This window comes from Clupea harengus, unplaced genomic scaffold, assembly GCF_900700415.2.
Source record: "Clupea harengus unplaced genomic scaffold, Ch_v2.0.2, whole genome shotgun sequence".
Lineage (NCBI taxonomy): Eukaryota > Metazoa > Chordata > Actinopteri > Clupeiformes > Clupeidae > Clupea > Clupea harengus.
The window spans coordinates 1-24,996 of record NW_024880362.1 but is presented as its reverse complement, the minus strand read 5'-3'; the positions used below and the strand labels follow the sequence as shown (position 1 = coordinate 24,996).

Below are 24,996 nucleotides of genomic sequence, written 5' to 3'. Positions count from 1 at the left end.
TGGTCTATTTTTTGTTTTGTAAATCTTTTTGTATTGTGTGTTCCTGTGAGAGTGTGTGTGTACATCTGTGTGTTTGTGTGGGTGGGTGTGTGCTCCTTGTTGTCAGTACATGACTTCTTGTAAGATGAGGCTAGCTATTCAAGTAGCCCCTGTTAACAGATAACAGAAGGGTTCGGTACATAGCTTCTCATTCATTCCAGTCAGAAGTAGGCCATACTGCTTTTGTGTGCATCTGTAGGGGCTATCAGCTCAGCACTCTTGCGTCTATTTGTGCACATACACAAACACATGAGTACTGCGTGTACAATGTATACATAATGTATAAGTGTGTGTTTTGTTTTAATAGAAGGATGGATATACAGCATATCGCTATTTAACAGAGTTGTGTGTTTCTGTAGTGCTAGTGAATGGCGTAGATGTTCATTTGACGTGGCTTTTTTGTGTGTCAGAAACAGGAGATTTGAGGGGAGGGCTCATCCTGAGAGCACCCAGCAGAATGAACCTTTTCTTGCTTTTTTAAGACATTGGCAACCATTTCTGATCTACGTTGAGGTGCCACATGTAGTTACTATGGACACTTGTTGTGATGTTTACATTTCCAGTCATATCAGTCGTAGGTTTTATGTTTATTTTTTCTCCTTTTTTTTCAAAAAAATAATAGCAAAACATTAACCTAGAAGGTCCTGTGAGGGGAGTCAACATATCTCTGGATCTCTCCAGGCAGAAACCCTTTCATCCAGGCAACTAAAGTTAGTGCCAGATTTCCAGGCAGAAACCCTTTCATCCAGGTCACTAAAGTTAGTGCCAGATTTCCAGGCAGAAACCCTTTCATCCAGGTAACTAAAGTTAGTGCCACATCTCGGGCTCCATCTCAGGCTCCATCTCGAGCTCCATCTCGGGGACATCCAGTTTTTTGGGCCGTCATGTCCAGCAGTGCTAGAAAAGACTTAAAGTGACTTGCGTGTGTGTGTGTGTATATGTGTGTGTGTGTGTGTGTGTGTGTGTGTGTGTGTGTGTGTGTGTGTGTGTGTGTGTGTGTGTGTGAGTCCAGCCCTGTCTTGTATCCAGCATTGTGTACATATGTGTGCGTTTACAGCTCTCATTTTTCATTCAGAATCAAGACCATGTCATTTTTTTTCTTTTTTTTTATAACATGCATGTCACAAAGTCTTTTTTTTTTTTTTTTAAACATTTTTTTTATAGCTAACTTTAGTGAGAAGTCCACGTCAGGTGTTCTTGTCGTTTCCATTTGTCCTTTCTTCATTGCTTTCATACATTCGTTATCCTGACTTTATAAGAGACGAGAAGACAAAACTAGTGGTCATGCTGTGTGTGGCCTCTGTCCATAACCTGTACATTGATCATTCTGTTCCTGATGAGTCTGTACTTCCTCACCCGAGCGTGGGGGGGCGAGATGCAGTATTTTTTCATAAAGGTGAAATGATGAAATGTACTGTGTACATTTGAACCAAATAGACATACTGTAACACGCATACACAGGAAAACGAGAAAGATCGCCCAGGGGGTTAACCCGTGCAGAATAGCCCTGTGTCGACGGTCCGACGGCTGCATTCAGCTCAGTGTCAGCTCTGTGATGCGAGACAGTGCGGCTATCGCCATCACTGTGCACCCAAACTGTGATTGTTGTCCTTTTGTAGAGCTCCTGTCAGCGTCCAGTGAGATGACCCTACGGGGGGGGGTGTTTACTGCTAAGCACATTTGGCTCGGGGACCGCAAGCAAGCCATAGAAACAAGCAAACATACCAACCAACAAACCGATCCTGAAAAAGCCACTCTGGTTGTCAGAGTGTTAGAGAGAATGTGCTTGATTACCTCACGGTGTAGGAGAGATCAAATTGACACTACATCTAACTCTGGACCAACCCATGATTTTACACTCTATTTGTATAAGATGTTATGGCAGCAGAGCGTAAAGAAAAAAAAGAAAAACCTTTGTGTTCAAAATCGAAATCCTTTTAAAAATATTTTTTCTTATTTCACCATGATGATGTCACTACTTCGATGTATGTCTTTTGCAGCGTTTTTGTTATTTTAAGTCATCTTTGCATTTTAAGATCACGAAGAACAGAAAAAAGTAAAATCTCTTTCATACCATTGTAACATTTGTCGAGTTGAAAACATGTTTATCACTTAGTATACGTAATATTTTTGTTTGTTTGTTCTTGAAGTATTTTGTGCCTTCGCAAGCCTTGCCCTCATACTTTTTATGAAGCTTTTGTATATACTAGATATTCAAAACATTAGATTTCGTCGTTAAACTTGGAGAAGAAAAAAAAAAAAAAAAAGAAAACAAAATAGTTCAAAAGATAACAAACAACATTAACATTTAGTGTGGGTTTTGTTCTCTTGGTGTTACTGACCCATTTTGGATTAGGCATTTTAGTGACTGACTGAAGTGCATGTGACCATCTCCTGAAACTGCTATGCAGCTCAGTCGGAGTGAACCGTAAGTGGGAAGAAGAAGAAGAAGAAGTCTGTCTGTCTGTCAGATCTGTAGTTGCCTTGGTGAGATTGCTTGGCATGGGGGAGAAGAAGGGAAGTGAGGAGGTGAAGTGGCGATGCTCTGATATCTGTGAGAGGCTGGTGAAGTGGTCTGATGTTTGTTTGAGGTGGGCACTTGATACGTGGAGTCTGTGAACAGTTTGACCTCTGAATACAAATGAAAGTAGAAACTCTGCCCTGCCACCAGCAGATTGTATGCTCTTGTTGTGTGTATGAGTGTGTGTGTGTATGTGTATTTGAGTGTCATCATGTTTTTGAAATATATATATATATATATTTTTTCTTTTTTATTTGGTTGTCATTTGCTTGACGTGAATTTGTCCATCATTTTGGACCTTATGGAGGCAACGTTTACGCGTGAATGTGTGTGGGCATGTGTGAGTGTATGTGTGTGTGTGTTTGTGTGTGTGTTTTTGTGTGTGTTAACCATCATGTGAACAACCATGTGAACTAATTATTAAATTTTACATATAAATATACATGTATTTTGCTTTAATATGAACATTTGTATACTCTTGCAATTATATTTCTGTAAACTATGCTGCTATCTCTATGAATAAAGATAGATCTCACATCTTCTCTCTCCTTCTTAAGTAAAGATAGATTAACGCATAGACTCCCTAAATTGTAGTTAAATGTATACTTTTAGTACCTCATGGAATCTCAGACATTAGTTTTATTTAGGAGCTCATTTTATTTATTTAATGGTAGTGAAATTAATTAAAATGGTTTCCCTGAACCAGCAAAGGGAGCATTTCACTCACTGAATGGACAAGCTGCCATTAGGCCTTTTCGCCACTAGAGGCAGGGTGCTTGGCAGCAATGAACTGTAGTCATCTACCCTTCATTCAGTACATAGCCACACACTGATTAATCATTTTGAGGATGCCTTAATCTGACAGGATAGTGAGGCGGTGGAGTGCTTGTGCTCTGAGGGAAATTACCCCATGACATTGGCCTTGGAAGCACCATCCTCTACCAATTTAGCCACATAAACCCAAACAAATAGCTCATTCACTCATTCCTCAAAGCTAATGAGCAATGTGCCTCCGATTTCTTAGATTGTGTTCATTAATGGGTCTCATGTTGCAGTTGATTAAAAAAAATTGATGAAATTATTAACCTTGGTCCCTGTTGAGAAAATTCAATAACTTGGGAGGGGCACAAACAGCAGCTTGTCCATCTTCAGGAAAACGTCAGGAATGCTGAATATTGTACTGGGATATTCCCTGGCCTTCAGGAAAGGCTAACTTTTCCAAGAAGATGTTTGTTTACGACACAAGACCCGCCCTATTCCTTCCGTGGATCATGCTTCATTACTTGCAATTGTCCTAGACAGCAACGAATATTTACATTTCATGAAAGAATTTTTAGAAATCTGATAAAAAAAATTAAACAGAGGAAAGTTAGTTACTCGTTGACTGTTTGAATAAGGGTAATGCTGAAGGTAATTCCTGTGAATTGGTTGTGGTGTCTGAACCCTTACTAAAGTATGTTTGTGTACTGATGCCCTTACCATTTGGGTTTGCTGGTGGCAGAACAGGAGGCACGAGCACTGGTGAGGAGTTGTGTACCTGCGGCTTTAAGATAAGGACTGTCAAATGAAGGTTCAAGAGACTGTCTGAGATCGTTAGAAATTACACAATCTTGAAAGAAGAAATCCGATTACTTAGTAACACCTTGGTATGGAACGCCAGTCTAAACATGTCTGACAGTGAAAAGAAGTCAGTGTTCCTTGATGAGCATTCATTCATTTAGGCTACTTACTTTGTTTCTGTACATGAGCCCAATATCTTGCTGTCAAGTGTAGTGTAGAAGAGCCCAGCAGGGGCAGTTGGGCTAATTGACTGAGTGTCTGTGTGAATCTCTCTCTCTCTCTCTCTCTCTCTCTCTCTCTCTCTGTCTGTGTGTCTGGGAATGACAGCGACACGAATATTTAAGATACTCAAAATGTGGACTGACAAAGACAGCATATGCTGCTTGGTAGAGAAACAGAGAAAACATTGGGAAGGACTGATCACATGGGTTACTTGTACAATTGCTCGTGTCAATGCTCGGCAGTCACAAGCACAGTCAATGTAATTTATGAAATTGGCCAATGCTCAATGAGAAATGTATGGCTGGATTGTGGTGTAGGACTAGGGATGACAAATTACATGAAAAATGACAATCGAGTGATTTACAACGGGCGCATTTTCAATTTTTGAAAATGTGCGTGCCAAGGGTCGGTAAATGCGTAGTGGTAGCCAGTCAAAGCACAGGTTGGAGTGTCTAAATCTGATTATTAGGTAAACTGGATTGTGACGTAGGGTTTTAAAACTGCAGGGAGCATCACACAGCCTTGACCGCGCTAAGTAGTCACTGCTTGGAGGCGTAACATTAACTGTAAAGGCTCTCCCCTGTTGTGACGGATATGACTCCACAAACAGTATCGTAGTTGACAGTTCAAGGGCGAGCTCCAGCAAGGATGGCGTCCTTTCTACAGGTAAGATGCTGCGTTTTCAGTGTTATGCCATTGATGTATTTGAAGTTACACCTTTCGTCGGTTAAATGACCACCGCGGTTGTCAATCCTGGTTACAAAAATGACAAACGAGCGTGTCTTCTCTGTCAAGGTTGATAAGGCATGATTCTTTCACGACTATTTGAATTGACATTTTAAGTAAGCTACGTTACCTGTGGCTTGTTACATACGAGTCGACGCTGCTAAATATTGGCTATAATATTAGAAAGCAAGTTGAGTTGTAACATATAGCCTACTAGGTAACCATTGCCAGGCTGCAATGCACCATATTTACAGTTCCACACGTAAATACCATAGTACTAGCTTGCTGTATTTGTTAGTTTGCAGCAGGACAACCTATTTCGCAAAGACGACGCCATGGTTAACGCTGTCAAGTTACTTACACACGGACTGTTGAGGTTAGAAATTGCTGCTAGACATGCGATAAGAAATGACTTTGAATTCTTATCCCACTTTGTATTCTTCATTGCAGATATCTGACGATGAAAAGGGACACGAGCTGGGTCTCTTTTGTGTCCCCAAACACTACGAGGACGATTTAGATCGTGTCATTATTCCACACGGACTCATCATGGATAGGTAGTGGATTGTGATTGTGTCCTGTATTGTGATCTAACTAGGTTACGTGTATGTAGTGGGCAGTTGATGCACTAACGTTGCACATTCTGGAATCAGATAATATGCCCATTTACACCCTTTAAGCTACAACATCTTTTAATGTATAGGCCTACATGAATTGAAACATGTGTGTGTGTGTGAGCATAGCAGCTCATTTGCCTCGGAAATGAAGTGGAGTGACATTATTTACACTGTAAATTCGAGGTGAAGCCATTTGATTTCCCTACCTGCCTTTCCCTCTTGTTCTCTTTTCTCTCTGTGAACATTTTCCCCCTCTAAGTTTTGTGCATTGCTTCCTAGGACTGAACGCTTGGCCCGAGATATCATCCGAGACATGGGAGGACATCATATAGTTGCTCTTTGTGTGCTGAAAGGTGGTTATAAATTCTTTGCCGACCTGCTAGATTACATCAAGGCACTTAATCAGAACAACGATAAGTCTGTACCATTGACTGTGGATTTCATTAGACTTAAGAGCTACTCAGTGAGTGCCCATCTCCATTTCTCTTTCTTTTCCTTCTTGACTTGAAAATTCTTGTTGAAGAGCGGTACCATACATTGTGTTACTAATAGTCTCTCTGTTCTGTAAAGTATAATGTTAAAATCTTGTTGAAGAGCAGTACCATACATTGTGTTACCATACATTGTGTATAGTCTGTCTGTTCTGTAAAGTATAATGTTAAAATCTTGTTGAAAAGCAGTACCATACATTGTGTATAGTCTCTCTGTTCTGTAAAGTATAATGTTAAAATCTTGTTGAAGAGCAGTACCATACATTGTGTTACCATACATTGTGTATGGTCTGTCTGTTCTGTAAAGTATAATGTTACACCCAGTTGTATGGAACCAAACTGATTACATGTTGAGCACAAAGTGCATGAGCCTTTTCTAATTTTCTGTGCTTGAAATGCTTTTGCACTCTCAGAATGATCAATCAACAAACCAAGTGAAGGTTATTGGTGGCGATGAATTGTCTGCACTAACAGGGAAAGTGAGTGTGCTACAGTTTGCTTGCACAGTCGTGAACATTTAGCATTCTTGAACTTGATCTTGAACTTATGGTTGAATCTTATGATGCATTTGTCTTTGTCTCCTCAGAATGTGCTTATAGTTGAGGTAAGATTGTTATACATATGGTAACAAGTTCTCTTTTCTGTCAGATGTGTTGTGGCTACAGCTATCTTTCTTCTGGTTTGTGTTTAAGGACATTGTGGAAACGGGCAAAACCATGGAAACACTGCTGTCGCTGCTAAATGACTATCATCCCAAAATGGTGAAAGTAGTCAGGTATGACCCCCCTCCTGTTGATCATCTGGTACTACCAGCACTGAACACTCATACCAGATGCATTGTATTGTAGGCCTATCGTATACCTATTTGTATAGGGATGTGGAGTCGGCAAGGTCCCGTTTGTTGTATAAGCTTGGATGTAAACACTGACAACACAGACCAAAGAAGAGACGGGGCATCTGACCACAACGAGCGACCGGGTCACATGACGAGGATCCTGTATAGAGGATGGAATTAAACGCGAGAGTGGTTGCTGAGAGTATTGCTGGTTAAACGGCCCCTTCCTCCCCCCCCTTCGACTGCACTAAGTTTAGACCTGATGATGTGGGCCTCCGAGAGAAGCATTAGACTTGATCTGCCGTGCCACTAACTCACGCTGTGGCAGCAGGCCAGCATCTTGTCTCCTGCCTTAATATACACTGATGCCAAGCAAAAGATGCCAGCGCTGAATGTGCAGAGTAACTGAGCTAATGTTGGCCTGCAGTGAACTGAATGCGCAAAGTGACTGTGATAATGTTGGCCAGCTTCTAGTGGTGGGCAGCTTCATTTATATAAAAGGGCTTTTCTGGAAGGTCTGACTGTATGCGGCAGAAACGAGAGGAGAGGTCTCTGTTCTAGGCTGACATCATTTTGATGGCTTTCTTGGTATTATAGTCATAAGTCACAGTGACTCTAACAATAAGTCAGATGAGATTGATATTGGGTATAGTCTTCAGGTTTTGTTCATGAACAGTGGGACAATGCTTACTAAAAATCAAGTCCTTGATCAGCAAAAGTCCCTTGAAGCCTTAGTTGAATATAGTGATTTGCTCTGCTGTATAAGCTGGTCCATCAATAGTCATTTGATTGCATTTGATGAGCGCATTCATTCAGGCTCTGACTAATTCTCCATGTTATTCTGTTCCAGCCTCCTGGTTAAGAGGACACCTAGGAGTTCAGGATACAGACCTGACTGTGAGTGACCTTCTGTGCCTGCCATGTCCTAGAAAGACTCCAGAATTGAGATTTAAAAAAAAAAAAAGAAAGAAGCTCTCTGTGCTCACTCCATTTTAACAATCATTCTGTCTGACAGTCCCCTAATACTATGTTCAACTGTGTTCAGACATCCACTGTTAGTGATTATGCAATGCTTTTAGGCTAGAATCTGTTAATCTTTTTAAGTACATCCCAGGAGCACAGATGTCATTTGCTCATGACTTCAGCTCTCGGTCTGGTCGTGGCTGAAAGATAAACCCTACACAGAGATGGTCAACACCCGACCCACCTCAGAACCAGCACCTACAAAACTTAACTTGCACTTACAGGAGTTACATTCCTGCACTTTTTTTTTCTATTTCTTATGTAAAATAGTATTTATTGTTACACTACGTCTCTATTGCTCGTAGCTTGACTGTTCTCTCCCTTGTGCGTCGCTTTGGACAAAAGCGTCTGCTAAATGACTAAATGTAAAACCAAACACCAGCACAACCATATCAGACTGTCCCCAGAATTGGCACACACATGAGGACACAAGATATCTTACCACTGAATACGTTCCATTATGCGTTTATTGGACGCAACAAATCAGTAAATGAGCAGTGCCATTAACCAATTGGAATGTATTTCATTATGTTAAAGTCATGCAACGGGCAGGATTTACAGCAGGTTTTCATTGGCTTCTCTACTCTGGTTTGTGGTTAAGTGTACAGGTACTTTACATTTGAATTTCTTGAATCTGTTGTGTGTAGTGTGTTGGATCTTAGTGCTGATGTTGCATATCTTTTTTTTACAGATTATGGGTTTGAAGTCCCTGATAAATTCCTTGTGGGATATGCATTGGACTACAACGAGTACTTCAGAGACCTCAGCGTAAGTTGCAGCTTTTGACAATAATGTGATTTACAGGCTTTTGAAGTGGTACCATTGGACTGTGATGTGTATAATGCCAGCTCATCTTTGATTTGTTTCTGTCCACCTCCAGCACATCTGTATCCTGAGTGAGCATGCAAAAGAAAAATACAAAGTGTGAGAGGAGCAGGATGGACTCAGATCACTGTGAATGAGTTTCCTGTTTTATTTCAGTTCAAAATCTAATTTATTTTTCTACATTTATCTGAGAACACTGAATGTGAAATCATTTTTCAAGATGCTGTGGTCTGGCAGGGGTAACACACAATTGAGGGGTAAAGTGGAATAATATGATACAGTTAGTTAATCATTCAAAGACATTATTTTAATAGCATTAGATATATATGTATGAGTTATATTAATTTATTCTATTTATCTTAACAATGGAGGCCTTGGGTATATTGGAAGGCATTTTTTTATGTTGTTATATTTTGATTTAACGTCCCTGTGATATCAAACAATCTCAGGCTATAATCCTTGTGGAAAAAAAAAAATATTCTAAATTTGAGTCCATTATTATTTGTCCTTAATCCACGAGTCTGATATTATTTACTCTCATTATGAGGGGCTAGACTGTACTTTGTAACAGCCTGAGTTTTTGTTAGTCTTATCAAGACTTGCATTATGACAAAACTGGATCCTGTATGCTGGTCTGTTTTGTGTCTTTTCATGATGGACTCATGATGTTCTGCAATAATAACAATAAAAAGTCAAAAACAAGAAAAACTAAAACATTATGCATTATGTCTCAACGTTATGTGTTTAACGCTTACATGCAGGTAGGCCTAGAGATACAGGTCCTGGGTGTTGGAAGTGTAGTGATGCTTAATCCTTTATCAGCAGGTGGAGTTGAACATAAACATCATGAACTGATGAGCTGGAAGTGAGATGCACTGGAATAACCTTTGCATGGCGACTATGAGCCCCAAGTCAGAAATGTCTGACTGGTTATTATGAAGGACACGTGTGAGAGGCGGACACATTTGCTTCTAGATGCTCATAGCAAATTCCTAATAACAAACAATCATCATGTCATCTCAACAAAACAGAAACCATGTGTTTTTAAGGGTGCAAAATAAACAAAGATGCTGCACGGAAACCTGGAATTCTAGTGTTTGGCAAACATGGGAAGGAGCAGCACAAGCTGAAGACAATGCCTCTGTGGTCTGACCAATTTTGTTCTTAATCTCTGGCTCAGTGGAGAAAAGTGCGAACACTGCACCCTAAATCTGATTTAGCTGACAGCAGGAATGAATGCTACTAGTCATGTTTGTATTGTTCTATTCTTTTAAACCAATTGCACACAATTTTAGACAATGCATAAGCTGAGGAGTGAACATTTTGTTAGTGTTCATTTATTCATGTGAGCATTTAAATGAGATGACAAAACAAACAAAAAGAACATACATGTTTTTGATACCTAGTTTCGAAAAGACAAGTCCAGATGGCCTCACTATGAATTAGCATCCCATATATGAGGATTGGTCTATAAGGCAAAGCTGAGATGTAAGCAAGGAAGGCATCTCAAAAGGTGGCCCAGGAAAACAAGTGGACTGACAGGTGTACTTCAAGGCATATGCATACAAAAAGAATAAATACAAACGGGTATGGTCACATATGTCAAAGGATGTTTTCTTTCTTGCCAAGCTTGGTGATGTTATTCACTTGGATTCTGGATCACTATCAACAGGTACTCTTTGTCTGAAAAAGGAAAATAAATCAGTAATTAAAATCGGATACCAGAAGACCACGTTTCCTTACACAGGTATTAGATAGAGTTTTTACCTGGAGCTACCATGATCTCATGCTTCTTGGATCTGATCCTGAGAAATGTCAAGTCATTCTGAGGATCGATATCTCGCACTGTACTTCTTGCTTTTATGGTCAGCTGATGAAGGAGTCCCGCATACTGCACTGTGGTTGAGTTGTCAAGGGTGGTTCTGATAGGAATGCCTTAACAGTTGACAAAACAAGACGATCAATCGTACTTGCTAGTATTACTATAGCGCAGTTAGCGATATGCAGTAGGGTCTACACAATAATATGAGACACTATCAAGAAGCATATTACAACTTATTACAGAAGCTGCTACAACTCATATCAATTTGCAAAACTGGCAAAAGAGCTTCCCTTTTTCACAGTCTTGATTTAAGATATTTGCCCAGCTGGGCTTATCGCGAAATGACCAACAAACTGAGCAATGGTATGCATTAACTTACCCTCAGCATTTACAACTATTGTTCCAATAACGCCTTTGTGTGTCTGAATCCTCTTCAGTGTCTCCTCAACTTCTGCCTGTAAGAATACGTCGACAAATACGTTAAAGAAACACACTGAATGAGCAATATTCTGCTACCTAGCTATAAGACTTGAAGATTTGTGTTACTTCAAAATTAGCCTACGGTGACAACGCTATTGCTAGGGAACGTTAGCTAACGTTAGTAGATGACAGATAGCTAAATCAAAGCCAAGGAATTCGCGTTATTGTTTGCAACAGAATGACACTGTGGTATACCATGCACTTTTTTTTTACCAACCAGCATCAATTCAATAAAACCAACCCCGTTAAAAGATATGCCCTCCTTACCATTTTCCCAAATGATTCAGTTTGTTCGCGTTCCGGTTGCTATGAGGAAACGGAAGTCCTTGCAGGAATTTTGTCTGATGAGGAAGACGCATGAGCATAAAGCCCTGTTGTTGTGTTGTGATGAGCTAATAACAAGGTTGCAAAATGACTCATATATGCAACATACCAATGTGATAAAATTATAAATTCAACAGAACCTACGTTCAACGTCAGTTTTAAACTAGCTATTTAAAAAAAAAAAGAAGTGTGCCAAAGCCACTGCTATATACTTTGTATGACTACATTTCCCACCATACATTTCGGAACATCGTCACAGTATTATTGCGGAAGTGCAGTTGTAGGATTACAGCAACGTGAATATTGTCAATTCCGTAGTCGACCCCCAGATTTCAGCTTTTTATGCTGTTTGTGGCCAACGCCTATTTACTGTGTTAAGGGATTTGAGCTGTTGATCCTCTCTTACCTCTGTACGCTATGGCAGCTATGACATACGCCGGAATGGATGATACTGACAGCGAAGACGAGCTGCCGCCAGGCTGGGAAGAGAGATCTACAAAGGATGGATGGGTGTACTATGCAAAGTAAGCAAACTTAAGGCCAAGTCTGTTAAAGTAAAGAGTGACCTGCTTACGTTCTTGAGTGTATCCACATGGGACTGCCAAGAATTAAGAAACACTGCAGTCAAAATATGCAGTGGAAAGTTAGTGTGCTGGTGTAAATGCACCTGCCTGCCTGCTTGTGTGTATGTGCTGTGCTCAGAAGGCGAGTGTACTCTGTGCACTTGTGTTTAGCAGTCAGAGGTTCTGGCTGCAACACATGAGTTGTTCAGTGTTGACTGATCTGCTGTCTGTTGTTTGGCAGTCACGATGACATGAAGACACAGTGGGAGCATCCTAAAACTGGGAAGAAAAAGCGCTGTGCTGGAGGTTTGATTCATTCTGTCATTAAAGAAAGTCTTTCTAAAAACATTACAACATGTCATGTTATGCCATATAATACATTCCACTTAAAGCCCAATAGTAGAGTACCCTGTGTGTCAGGTGTCATAGATTGCAGACTGCGAAGTACATTTGATGTTGTGCTGTTTTCTGTGATTGCTATGAGTCTAACGATCACTGGTTGAATATACTGCACAGATTTACCATATGGATGGGAACAAGAGACAGATGATAAAGGACAGATCTTCTATGTGGAGTAAGTCAATTCTGTAACTGTAGCAGTAACAAAGTAGACAAATCAGAGAAATGATAGCGTAGAGCTTCTCCATTTCATTCGTTATGCTGTACAATTAATAAGAATGGAAAAGGCTGTCTTCATATCTGTTGTGAGGCTACAGCCTTTTATTGTAGGTAAATGTTGTGGTCCCTGAAACTTCTTGGGAAGAAAGAATATTTTAATTAATTTAAAAGCTTTTTTAAAAACAGTCTAACTTTATGAAACTCATATCCCTTGGGCCTGTATTTCCATACCCGATATGAATTCAGTTTTAGTTTTTAGTTTAGTTTCCATAACTTTTTTAAATTATATTCATAATAATTATTCATATATGTTGTATGTATTTAAATGATGAATATATATGTAGAAATTATGTTTTAAACTCCCGCATAACATCCTCATATTACCTCTGCCATCAGCCACATCAACAAGCGAACCACCTACTTTGACCCGCGCCAGGCCTTCACCGTGGAGGACGTACAGGTCAGGCCAAAGAGGTTTGATGGCAACACATCTGCCCTGGAGGTCCTACAGGACCGTGACCTCTCCAGTGTGGTTGTGGTCATCACTGGGGCCAACGCCGGAATTGGTGAGTGCTGTTTGTTGTCTTTAATCACATAGTTTCTGTTTTACTTCTTTAATTCTTAAGAATCTCTTATATTGTTTTTTTGTGTCATTGTAGAATGTCCTGAGTTTCAGTTGAAATTGTGCAAGAGCCGGTGCTGGTTGAACTGCTGTTATTGAGAGCTCAGGAGAATGTATAGTTTTCTATCTCACATTTGCCCAAAGTGTAATGTGCTCTCGATCATTTCAGAGGTTGAATTACAACATCTATCCTGTGTGTGGCGCTGTGGGATCACATAATGAAAGTGTTCAGTTGTGACAGCCTCATTACGTTGGAGGAAAGCCCACATTCAAACTCTTTGGTGAACTGAGCATGTATCAGCATAACTTTAAAAAAAAAAATGTATAAACTTAAATTTCACAAGTCATCCCTTGACGCAGTACAAGATTGTATTAAAGTCCATTAGCACTGCCAAATTAGCTGTCACTGTTAACTCTAATTAATAAGGCCTCATCTGAGACAGTGGTTGGCTGCTGACCTAATTGATCTTAGACAAATGCGGCCCGTTTCACCCTCCTTTCTCAGTTTGGGGAGGTATGTGTAGCAACCTGCCATTTGGAGCCATAGCTGACCTACACCACTGGAGGGAACCGCAACTGTGTGGCAGAGGAAGCAGACATGACCAAATCAATGCTGCTTATGTGTTAGCCTTGGTTAGGAGTGGGAGGAGAAATCAGCTGTGGATTGGAGGGACATTTAGTGAATGCTCAGTTTAGGGTAAATGTGCTCTGTTGAAAGCAGAAGTGTTCTGAGCTGGATATAGATTCTTTGGTGTAATAGATACTTGGTCAGATCCATTTGGTAGGCCTACTATAACTATTATTATATGATATATTATTATATAACTACATTGAAATTGCTTATTAATTGAACAGATCATGTGTCAGAAATACTTCTCAATATTTGCTCCTCAGGTGCAGAACAAACGTGTTGGAGAATTTGCGATTTATAAAATAAATTTTTACGATAACAGTTTAATTTTGTAATTCACTTTTGACTGGTTGTTTTTGCAATAATAATAATATTTTTTCCTCAGCTAATTATCTTCTATATCTTTTCTTAGCTAATTTTCCTGTAAATGCTTTGTGCAGATCTCACCATACATTTTGTTGTCGAAATCCTGATGTACACTAGAGGGCAGACAAGATCTGTCTGATCCTTCACAATACTGTATTGTGCATACTGGAAATGTATACTTTTGATTGAGTACAGTAAATATATTTATTTGTGTACTTCTTACTTGCATATCTCAGCAAGTAAACAACTTTATGAAACACCCTTTAAATAGAACACAACTTGTTAATTAAAATAATGAATGATCCATTTAGCTTTGTTTAGTTCAAGTAGGCTAGTATCACTCAGTGTAATGGTCAATCTAGGCTTGGCACTAATGTCATACCCTTTTTACATCTCATGGGCAAGTGGGGAAGTGCTTCAGTCAGTTCAGCTGACATCTTCAATATTTTAATATTTTTAAAGATGTTTCAATTAAAACAATTAAGCAATTATTTTCAATTAGCCACCATCTCTCTGCTGTGTGAAATTTGATGACACCACACACATTGCATGGCAACACATACCACTAGTTTTATTGTGCCAGTTTTGGTTTTTGAATTCGCAGTGAGCATAAGAGCGACTTCACGCACGAACGATGCAGGTCAGGTGCGCAATTCTGTTAGAGGACAAAATCTGCTCTGATTGAGGGGGAAAGAATGGTAGGAGTGCCAATGAAAATGCAATTGCGTCCTAATGTGGATTGCATCAGTCTTCCTTTTAGCGTTTCTCTTTGCGCAATTTAAAAACCAGCGCGACTCCACTCGTAATCTTTAATCGTGGTAATGGGGATAAATGTTCACTTGTAGCCACTTTCCCTTGCGCTTTCCTCTCCTCTCCTCTCCTCTCCTCTCCTCTCCACCCTCTCTTTCTGTTGGCACTCCTCACACTCTGAGCTAGCGCACTCCTGCTCACCTGGGCCTCGGCATTGATCCTGCAGTGCGTTTGACCCTGGCTGACGCCTCCCATTCATTCCCATTAACAGCTCCCGTGCTTTCCTTAATTCTCCTCTATTGAACCAACTAAAAGTTATTTACCGTCTCACCGAGTGTCCACTTCGCCAGGCCGCTAGACAAAGGCACCACTGCCTGTCATTCGCATCACTCGTGTTGCTTTACAAAACATTTTCGGATTAACAAATCCACTAAATGAAGTGTCATTTAAAAAAAAATATATATATATATATATAAAAAAAAACGAAACAAAACAAAACATTTGTGTTGAATGCTTAGGCGACAGTGGAAGACAAATATACGTCAGGAATCACTACCTTTAGTTGTATTAAAATAGGCTAAGCTCAAAATTGAGATATTTAAAATAATGTAATATTAGCACATAGCCTCGAGTGCCAAAATGTGGGGCTTCAGCTTAACCATTAAGTGAAGGGTTGTCTGCAGTCTTCATGCCACAATCCTATTCGCTGCTGTTTAAACAGATCATTCTTTTTCGTGACGAACTTTGACAACAATAGGACTAAGCTGCTAACCAGCCCATTACGACTCTCGGTCTGTCTGCAGTTGAATAATTGCAAATCCCTGCCACCTGCCTCGCCCTGCTCTCTCCTAATGATGTCGTTCTGACACAGTTCCCCGAGCTCAGTGTGAACCGTCGCCCCTGTCTGTCACCGAAGCCGTTCTCTCTGCGATCGTTCCCACATAACCACTGCCAACATTTTTTTTTTTGCTTGGCAAAAATATCGTTATAGCACAGAGGCCATATGACTATTCACTTATCAGCCTGAGTTTATGTGATTGTATTATGTTATTGTTACAGTTACATTTAATTGAGCTATTAAAGTTTAGCTCATTTAGATGATTTTTTTTGTCTATCTGAGGATGGTTCCATTTAGAATAATAATGCTATATACAGGCATTGTTGGTTGTATGAAATGGTTATACAATTTTAGAACTTATTTTTGTCAAATTCAGTCTTTTTAAGAGTCGCTTAATTTTAAGAATGTTTTGGATTATATTTGAGGATGTATGTCTGTTTGGATATTTGTGTCCCTCATATATCTGAAGTCTCTCCGATTCTATGATACGTCTTGCTTCCTCAGATGTCAGCTTGACATATGATGTGTAGTGGCGGAGGTGTGTAAGTGTATTTTCCATGGATGCATTCTGACAGGGCTAGCCGTGGTTGAATATATGCAGGCTTTTATGAAGGGTTATATTTTATCTATACCTATTGTGATTTAAGTTGGTATTTTTTGATATATGGAGAAAAATGAACTAAAAAAAAAAATATATATAATATTTAATCCTAATGATGTGCTTATTTATGTTATTTTATGAGGTCATGTGTATCCTCAGACAGTTTCATTATTTTGTTGATCTGTTTTACTTGTTGCCTCAGCTGGAGAAAATCCTCCCGGACTAGACCTCCTGCATTCAGGATGTAGTCCTGGCTTTAAAACGTCGAAGCAAATAGGATAACAGTAATCTGATCATGTTTTAGAAATGTGTGTATTATAGCATTCTCCAGATGTTACTCTGGTCTTGAGATGCACTGATTCCAGCATTTTCTGTGAAGAAATCCTTCGTATAATGAAAATCCTTGTGACTGTGTGTCTGTGTGTGTGTGTGTGTGTGTGTGTTTGAGAGAGTGAGTAAGTGTCTGTGAGGCCCTGATGTATTCCACCTTTAATTTGAATTTGACTGGAAACTGCTTACCCATTCTGCCCTTTGAGATTCCGAGTTGGAAATGTTCCATATCCCAAATGCATGATCGGAATTCCATACAGCACCATTGTTTTGGTGAGGGCTCCACAGTTGCAGGGGAAATAAATAGTGTTGGGATATGTGAGGAAGGACTAATACAGATGAACAAAGGACATTTTCCATCACAGTATTAAAACATCATAGGTGTTCACACTTCAGATACATTTGTTGCAGGTAATTGTATTTTTCTTTAGTCTAGGTCTTCTTATGTCTGTCCCTCCCCCATAACCCCCAAGCCCAACTTTCCCACTCTCCTCAGTGGGTTAGCCCTGTATACTGTCTCCGTGCTCCGGAGCATTGTGGCTGAACATTAGATTGAGTCTGATTTGTTAAGCATAACTGCCATTAAATCGATTACAGCCCCTATATTTACTGCACTGCTGTGTATGCATAAGGCTTGCCTTAAACACAAGAGCAATGAAGCATTACAGCAACCAGAAGTGTGGAACTAAATGCATAATTCATACAATAAGGAATGAGATGGATAACAAAGATCATTCAGAAGGTGGAGGGGAAATGTCTTTTTTTTTTTTTCCTTTTTTTTTTTTTTTCTTCCCCCCTCACCTTCTTTTTGCAGTGTGCTTCCATTCCAGATGGCTGGAGGTTCATGGGGTGATTGTTATTGTACGTGAACGGGTCAGGAAATGGAGGCCGGGGGTCTTTATTGTGAATTTCATGTCCTTTGTGATGAATCTGTTTATTGGGTATATAATGAATACCAGATATGGTTGGTTAGTTAAATTATTGAACTTTATCAACCTTGGATGAAATTCACAATGCAAGCCAAATCTGATGGAACATGCAAGAAAACTACAACTGGGGATAAAAAGTTCAATAATGATTATGGGCCTAATATAACTGAAGCGAGGATGGGAGGATGGAATGCATATACATGTTTAAGGCCTCAGACCCGGGCTGAAACGGGCCAGATAAGAATAGCTGTGTGCCGATACTAGTGTGTGAACTCAAGTGGTTTATAGATCTACCCCCTTTAGAGTGTTTAAGAGAGCTGGGATTCTCTCTCTCTCTCTACCCCTCTCCGCCCCCCTCTCTCTCTCTTTCTCTCAGTCAGTCTTGCTCTTTTGATTACAGTCATAAAAATAGACATGTCTCTCTGATGCGGCACAGTACAGAGTGATGTGTGTGGTGTGTGTGTGTGTGTGTGTGTGTGTGTGTGTGTGTGACGCTGTGGGGTGTGTGTGTGTGTGTGTGTGTGTGTGTGTGTGTGTGTGCGTGTGTGTGAGGTGGGCAGCTGGGAGAGAGTGGGGACTGACCGGAGCGATCGGAGGGCACCATGAAAAATTGTGGTGGGAGTTGGAGTGAGCCACTGGGGGTCAGGGAGGTGTGTGTCGGAGGGGGTGGGGGTGGGTGGTTACAAGGGAACAGGAGGGGATGTATGCGTGTGTGTGTGTGTGTGTGTGTGTGTGTGTGTGTGTGTGTGTGTGTGTGTGTGTGTGTGTGTGTGTGTGTGTGTGTGTGTGGTGGGGGGGGGGGGTGGTTGATGGAACGGCAGAGGCCCACTCAGGTGGAACTCCTCGCCCTCCACTCCTGTAATTACAAACCATACATTTCACTTTGGAGGGTGACAACAGTCGCCCAATCTAGACGAGAGTTGCACGTTATTAATGGGAGGAATTAGGGTTCCCTTGAGAACGGGAACGAGCGACCGTCTCCTCATTTTGGCCCCAAAATATATGACACACTTGCAGGACCTCTGCAGAGCTCCCGTCGCTTTCCCCTGCTAGCTTTCCATTTTCATACAATTATCGGAAGTACTGTTTCATCTCCTGTGACAAGGAAAGCCACTTGTGGCCAGATGATGAGAGAATGAATTGTAACAGATCGCCTTACTGCCGCAGCTTCCGGCTGATTGTTGAGCTGCTATTGCAGTTCCAGTTGCACTGCGACAACCTATAGATTGAGTTTAACCCGAGTGCCAATACACTGTGAGAATTTGTGTCATTTTAAAGTGTTTGTGTATCATCATTTTTATATGCTTGTATAGTGCACTGAATTCAGCAAGAACTGTGATATATAAAGATATGAGCTCCTACTGTAAACCTACCCATTAAGCAAAGAATTAAGTTTGAATTACAAAGAATACAGTTTGTTGGTAAATAACTGCCATGGGGAACCAGAGTATTCTCACAGGCCTGCGCTGGTGTGTGTTCGCTCTCTATTCTCTCATTTGCACATACGGGATGGGAACCTTGATGGTTGTGAAACAGCATGTTTAGTCTCTTGTGTAACAGGAGCCTTTCGACCAAAGCTTGCAGAGCCAAATGCGTTGGCTGACGGAGAGAAGCGTCTGCAGCGCTGCTGTGGGGAGCACACCTCACTGCTCGCCGCGTCTCTGCTCTCTTAGATGAGCAAAACGCATTTTCCTGTAAACTTGCTTTTGGATGTGGAATTAGGGTCGCTTTCAGCACGCCGCACGAAAAACAAGTTTCCCCCGCGCCGGCGTTAATGATCTCGTTTATGTAACCCCGTACACCTGTGTATTAGCAAAGATTGTAATGTGGAGCAGTGGGGCGTTGGAGACAAATAGACCATGAAATCACTAAATCAGCAGCCTGTAGTGGAGATGCTAGCGCAGCCTTCATGGAATGTGCACCACGTGGCCTCAGTGAAAAGATGAAGAAATGGCATTTGTAGTGAAATGCACCAAAAGGAAGAGAGTGGTGGCATATAGTACATAAAGACAACAGGATCATGTACCAATACGTCAAACCTGGTCATTTACATTTACATTTACATTTAGTCATTTAGCAGACGCTTTTATCCAAAGCGACTTACATATGTGCGACTTACAATGTACAATGGTCAGATAGATGAAGATGAGATAGTCGAGGTGTACAGCTGAGTCTTGCTGAAAGGAGAGAGAAGGAGACGGAACTCCTGGGATAGGAGAGACCGTAAGAAGACAGGAGGACTTCGGAGCTCTGTGGAGAACGTTGGAGGCTAGTCTGTCAGGTGCAGTGGAATAGCCAGGTCGGACTGGACTGCTCTGACAATAAACGGAAAATGTGTCGAGCAATCCCTGAGGGGGACACAAAAGATGGCGTCAAAAGTGCTGTTTTACTTGTATTAAATGCATAGAGGAAACCCTTATTACTGTTATCTATACTAGGTAATTGATTGGTAAATAAGTTAAGGGTTAGCATGGTCAAATGTTTTAAATACAATACTGGACTAATCTCTTGAGTCTTCTTCAGTAGCTTTACAAAAACATAAAGCTCAAAATAAGCTAAAAAAATCAACCAAAATATTCTTCAAAAATATGTTATTTATTGTAGTTTCTCAAAACAAGTTATGGACAATTGTGCCACCACATATAGAGCATCTTTACATTTTAAATGTAATTAAACTAATTGTAACTGTGGATAGACCTCCTGCCTCCTGCCGCAGACATGCACGCTGCTGCCCCGTACAAGATGGAGGCCGCGTTTGACGCTCAAGATGCTCCTGTGATGTAACGGAGCGACAGGATGTAGTCTGGTTCCAAATGTAAATGTGTGTTGTCCCACTGAGTGGTAGAAGAATAGAAACATGTTTGACACATCCGCTGTTTGAAGTGAACATTGTTCGACGTTCATTGTTCAACGATGTTGGCAGGTATGTGCCCGCCTACCACCACAAAACCCCCAAAGAAAGGAGTAGAGCGAAACACCTTCGTGACCTCATAGTGTTCCAGTGCCTGAACACAATGGGTAAACACCCAGTTGGTGTTGTTAACCTCTCCTGAAAGGGGGTACGTGTAAACATGCGCATACAGTGTGTGTGTGTGTGTGTGGGTGTGTGTGTGTGTGTGTGTGTGTGTGGGTGTGTGTGTGTGTGTGTTAGGGCAGGAACAGGAGCAGGAGCAGCCCCTCTGGCAGACTGGATGTCAGGCCCTCCTTATTCTCCATTAATAAAGTGGCCCACAGCAGGGTGTTGTTCGCCTTGTTTTTAATTTGTTTTCCATCAGGAAAAACACCCGTGTCAATTAATATCCATCAGCAGCTAAACAATCATCCCTGCCCTACAAGCTGCTTACATGGTCCTGGCGTGTGATGCTGCAGCTGCTCATTACTTTCCTGCTTGAATGTGGCCCATTAGCTGTGGATGAGACAAAGCTTATGTGCAGGGCTTCATAGGTGCCTTTGATAATGCCTGTCCAGAGACTATAAAGGCATGGATCAGTTGAGCGTAATGAAATCAATTGATGGTCATTGTTCTGATGAAGGTTCTTTTCCCATCTTTTGTCTTACTTTAAGACATTTAGGATTTTTCTTGAATTTATACCATTCTTGGGAAACGGGTGAATGCATATTTCATTCTTCATGCTTCCTGAAGTTGTCGTTTAGACAGAGAGGGAAATAATCAGACTGCAGCGTTTTGTTCTTTTTTTCCCCCCATGTTTATATTTTGGCTCCTCACCTCCCCCTCCCCCACTAAGATGATGGAGTGTCTGGACTGAAATGTGGAGTTTCCTCTATTTCTCTTAATGAGGTGTCATATAATTTAATTCCATGCTTCGCTTGTCAGAGAGAGCTTCCAAACCCGCTCCAATTCTGACTTTTAATGGATATTACTCTTTAGCACTCGCGTCACAATTAGGGCTTCTAGTTTGCCTTTTAATGAAAATCAGATTAACACGTAATCTAATTAAAGTTCATTTTAATCCGCGCTATCGTGCAAGCTGTCTGTCGGGCGGAATCTCAGGGCCTCACAGCCAGAGTCACTTCGTTTGCATGCAGATATTAGGTCAGACTATCAATCAAGGCTGTGTGTGTGTGTGTGTGTGTGTGTGTGTGTTTTGTGTGTGTGTGGTTGCAGGGAGAAATACTCCCGTTTTAAAGTGTGGGGTGGCATAACAAACACAAACACCATATTTTAGGAGTGCTTGCCCTCATCCCATGCATATTTTAGCATCCTATTACAGGGCCTCACACATGCAGAACAGATTACTCTCCACTCCCTGACCAAGTGGCTTTTCACACACACACACACACACACACACACACACACTCATTAACCCTTTAGCTACCAGCTCACTCAAGCAGCCGTCAAACTCCTCACGGCATCGCCACCAGCTGCCTCCTCTGTGTCGCCTGTCTGCCACACGAGGATGGGAGGTCTTTGGGTAGGTGAAGCGGGTGAAGTGCATTTGTCTTGGGCATTCACAGAAGGGAGAAAGGGTACTTCTGTTTGAGGAAAAACAGATTTAGCTCAGTTTGCTATCCCCCAGTAAGTAAAAAAAAAAAAACACTTTTTAAACCCATTATGTCCTCCCTTCAGTCTGTTGAACTTGTGCCACCATTTAATTTAGTTGAAGTCTTTCAACCTATTGGTTTGACCCATTTGGACTGGCGTAGGGAATGAGCTCCCATCCCTATCTCTGTCTCCTCTCTGTGTTGTGTAATGGGCTGGGTACGATGGGGGTACTTTTATCACAAGCGCGTGAAACAGCGATCGTCTCTCGTCACAGAGCAAAGAGAGAGCCGCTCCTATCAGGGCCTGTGTGAATCAGCCTTATCTCCGCTTCTTTGAAGTGGCTTTGCGTTGGGAAGGTTTGTCAAATGGGCCAACATAACAACAAACACAAACCAAATCGAGTTTTAACCTGTGGCGAGGATGGCTGTCATCAATTAGACTAGTGTTAAACTTCTCTCTCTCTCTTTCTCTCTCTCTCTTTCTCTCTCCCCTTCCCCCCGGTTTGGTTGATATGTCAGTTCTCCTAAAGAAGCCCTTTGGGGACATTTCATTCTTTTATCAGTACAGTTGCCAGCACCGCTCACCACTACATTAATGCAATCTTGTTCATCGGGTGGTATAGGCCTGATAAACTGCCCCAAAGAGGAGCCTATGCCTCGAAGTGTGGAGAGCCTATCAGTCCTCTAGATATGATTTCATATGGAGAGGCTAGCCGTCTGCCTCCAAACCCTGCTTGAACTCACAGCTGAGCGTGCACACGGCAAGTTCACAAGGAAGTTATCTGAGCATGGAGCAGTAGTGATCTCTTGTGGTTCTGCTTTTTGCCTGCAGGTTTTGAGACGGCGAGGTCCTTCGCTCTGCACGGCGCACACGTCATCCTGGCCTGCCGCAACAAGGCGCGAGCCACCAAAGCTGTCAATCTGATCATAGAGGAGTGGGTGAGTGTCTCATACACACACACACACACACACACACACACACACAAATATTTGAAAATAATGAATTCATATAGTGGACATTCAAAAGTGGACCTTACCCAAGAAAAAAAAACTGCAAACCGTTCTGTAGACATGTCAGGATCCGCTTGCTCTGTACGCCTGGGATCTCCTTCCTTCATGGTCCCACCACCTTTCTTCCTCTGCCTGTTCATATCATACTTTCTTCTTCCCGTACCTCTGCTACAGAATTCAATTTTAGCGTCTCTTCTGAATGTGTGCCTTGTGCGGGACTGGGGGGGGGGGGGGGGGGGAGGCCTGCCTGGCTCTCTGGTGCACGCGGGGAGAGTGATCTCTCTGATAGCGCCTGTTATTAGTCTGGAGAGGAAGGTGGTTGGCCGGGCGTCTGATAATTAACTTTGATTATTGCACTAATATTGTGGCACTCCTGTCGTTGGCCCAGATTTATGACTCTGGGAAAATAAACAAATGAAATGTAGGTGCTGGAGCAGAAAGAATAAGCCATTAGCGGCTCTTTAATTACCTCCAGCCTCATGCCCGGAATTAGCTGATTAATTACAGCACAACTATAGATTACAGGGAATCTGAGGCTTTTTAACACTCGGCGCAATATCTAATGGAGGCAAAGCCACTCTCTGGCATGGGTAATACCTTTACTCTGCAGCCTCTAAATCAACATGTTTGAACTAATGAAGAGTAGGGCTTCAGGTAGGACCTACAGGCACAGGTATGGATAGGGGTGGTGTGTGTGTGTGTGTGTGTGTGTGTGTGTGTCTGTGTCTGTGTGTGTGTGAGAGAGAGGGAGAGAAACAGACAGAAGAGAGTGCTTTAATGTTGGGAAAGAATTGGATCTGCTCTCTGTGTGACTACTATAAGAAAAAAATGAAAAAATGAATGGAATTAATCAATAAAACATCATTTTAGGGAGAGAAACAAGTGAACAGTAACCCAGGTCAGTAATTGTAGATGATTGATTGCAAGCAGTCCTACATTTTGCAAGAAATTAATTATTGCATGTTTTCATTTTCCAAAATTTTTTTTTTTTCTGCTTTGGAAGGTGCCCCAGTGAATAAGCGCTATCTAAAAGGCTTTATCAAGGAAACATTTGCCCTTCCTGATTAAAAAGTATTGGATTTAATAGGTGCCCCAAAAGGTGGGAATTCCAGTTTGAATAATGAAAGTCATGATATCAGAATAAATCTCTTTGGGGAGGGAAATGCAGACTTTGCAGAGGTATTAATAGATTCAGGAAGGGACAGGCTGAGGGAAATGAATCTTGAAATGATGGATGGACTCCTCTGTCTTCCCACGCTCCAGTGTTTTAAGGTTATTTTGATAAAGGCCTCGTATTTTGGAATCCCCACCCCTGTACGAAAGGTCATCCTATCTACTTCCAGGTCAGCGCGTGTTCCATTTAGGCTGCCAAAACTGTGAAGTCTGCTTTTCATGATAACCATTAAAGCGCAATCCATCAGCGTGAAGAGGTCTCGCCGCTGGAGCTCACTTTAAAGTTCATGTTTAATCATCACACTCCAAACCCGTACAGGAGCCCTTTGATGAAAAAGTTGTAGTTGCAGTGATCTGTCGCACCTGAATGAAAGTGTTTGTTCACATGACCTTACAGGGGAACCGACTGTGCCTGGCAGAGCTAGCCTCTGTATTTATGTGTCGAGAGCATTAATTAGATTCAGGGACGTTTTATCACGCCACTGATGCATAAAAAAAGGCTTTAATAGGCCTGGCATGGGCATGAACTCCTTCTTCCTGCATGATTTCATTCCAGTCCAGCTCACACCACTGGTC

At 41.4% G+C, this 24,996-nt stretch overlaps 3 protein-coding genes across 3 annotated transcripts; 2 read left to right on the top strand and 1 right to left on the bottom strand.

Annotated features, from left to right (window-relative positions):
• The first annotated feature begins 4,633 nt into the window (after positions 1-4,633).
• Positions 4,634-9,573, top strand: hprt1l (hypoxanthine phosphoribosyltransferase 1, like). Its single transcript, XM_042706708.1, has 9 exons — positions 4,634-5,008; positions 5,519-5,625; positions 5,965-6,148; positions 6,590-6,655; positions 6,763-6,780; positions 6,869-6,951; positions 7,862-7,908; positions 8,726-8,802; positions 8,915-9,573. The coding sequence occupies exons 1-9, from the start codon at positions 4,991-4,993 to the stop codon at positions 8,960-8,962; spliced, it is 648 nt and encodes a 215-aa protein (XP_042562642.1). The 5' UTR covers positions 4,634-4,990; the 3' UTR covers positions 8,963-9,573.
• A 607-nt stretch (positions 9,574-10,180) lies between these two features.
• On the bottom strand, positions 10,181-11,537 carry LOC122131981 (dynein light chain roadblock-type 2). Its single transcript, XM_042706710.1, has 4 exons — positions 11,429-11,537; positions 11,061-11,136; positions 10,627-10,794; positions 10,181-10,542 (listed from the first exon to the last, which is right to left on the bottom strand). The coding sequence occupies exons 1-4, from the start codon at positions 11,429-11,431 to the stop codon at positions 10,499-10,501; spliced, it is 291 nt and encodes a 96-aa protein (XP_042562644.1). The 5' UTR covers positions 11,432-11,537; the 3' UTR covers positions 10,181-10,498.
• Positions 11,538-11,729: 192 nt separating this feature from the next.
• On the top strand, positions 11,730-23,190 carry LOC122131980 (WW domain-containing oxidoreductase-like; the record flags this gene model as incomplete). Its single annotated transcript, XM_042706709.1, has 5 exons — positions 11,730-12,009; positions 12,290-12,354; positions 12,565-12,622; positions 13,063-13,232; positions 23,069-23,190. Coding segments are annotated over exons 1-5 (522 nt in total), but the record flags the coding sequence as incomplete, so codon positions are not given.
• Between the last annotated feature and the right edge of the window lie 1,806 nt (positions 23,191-24,996).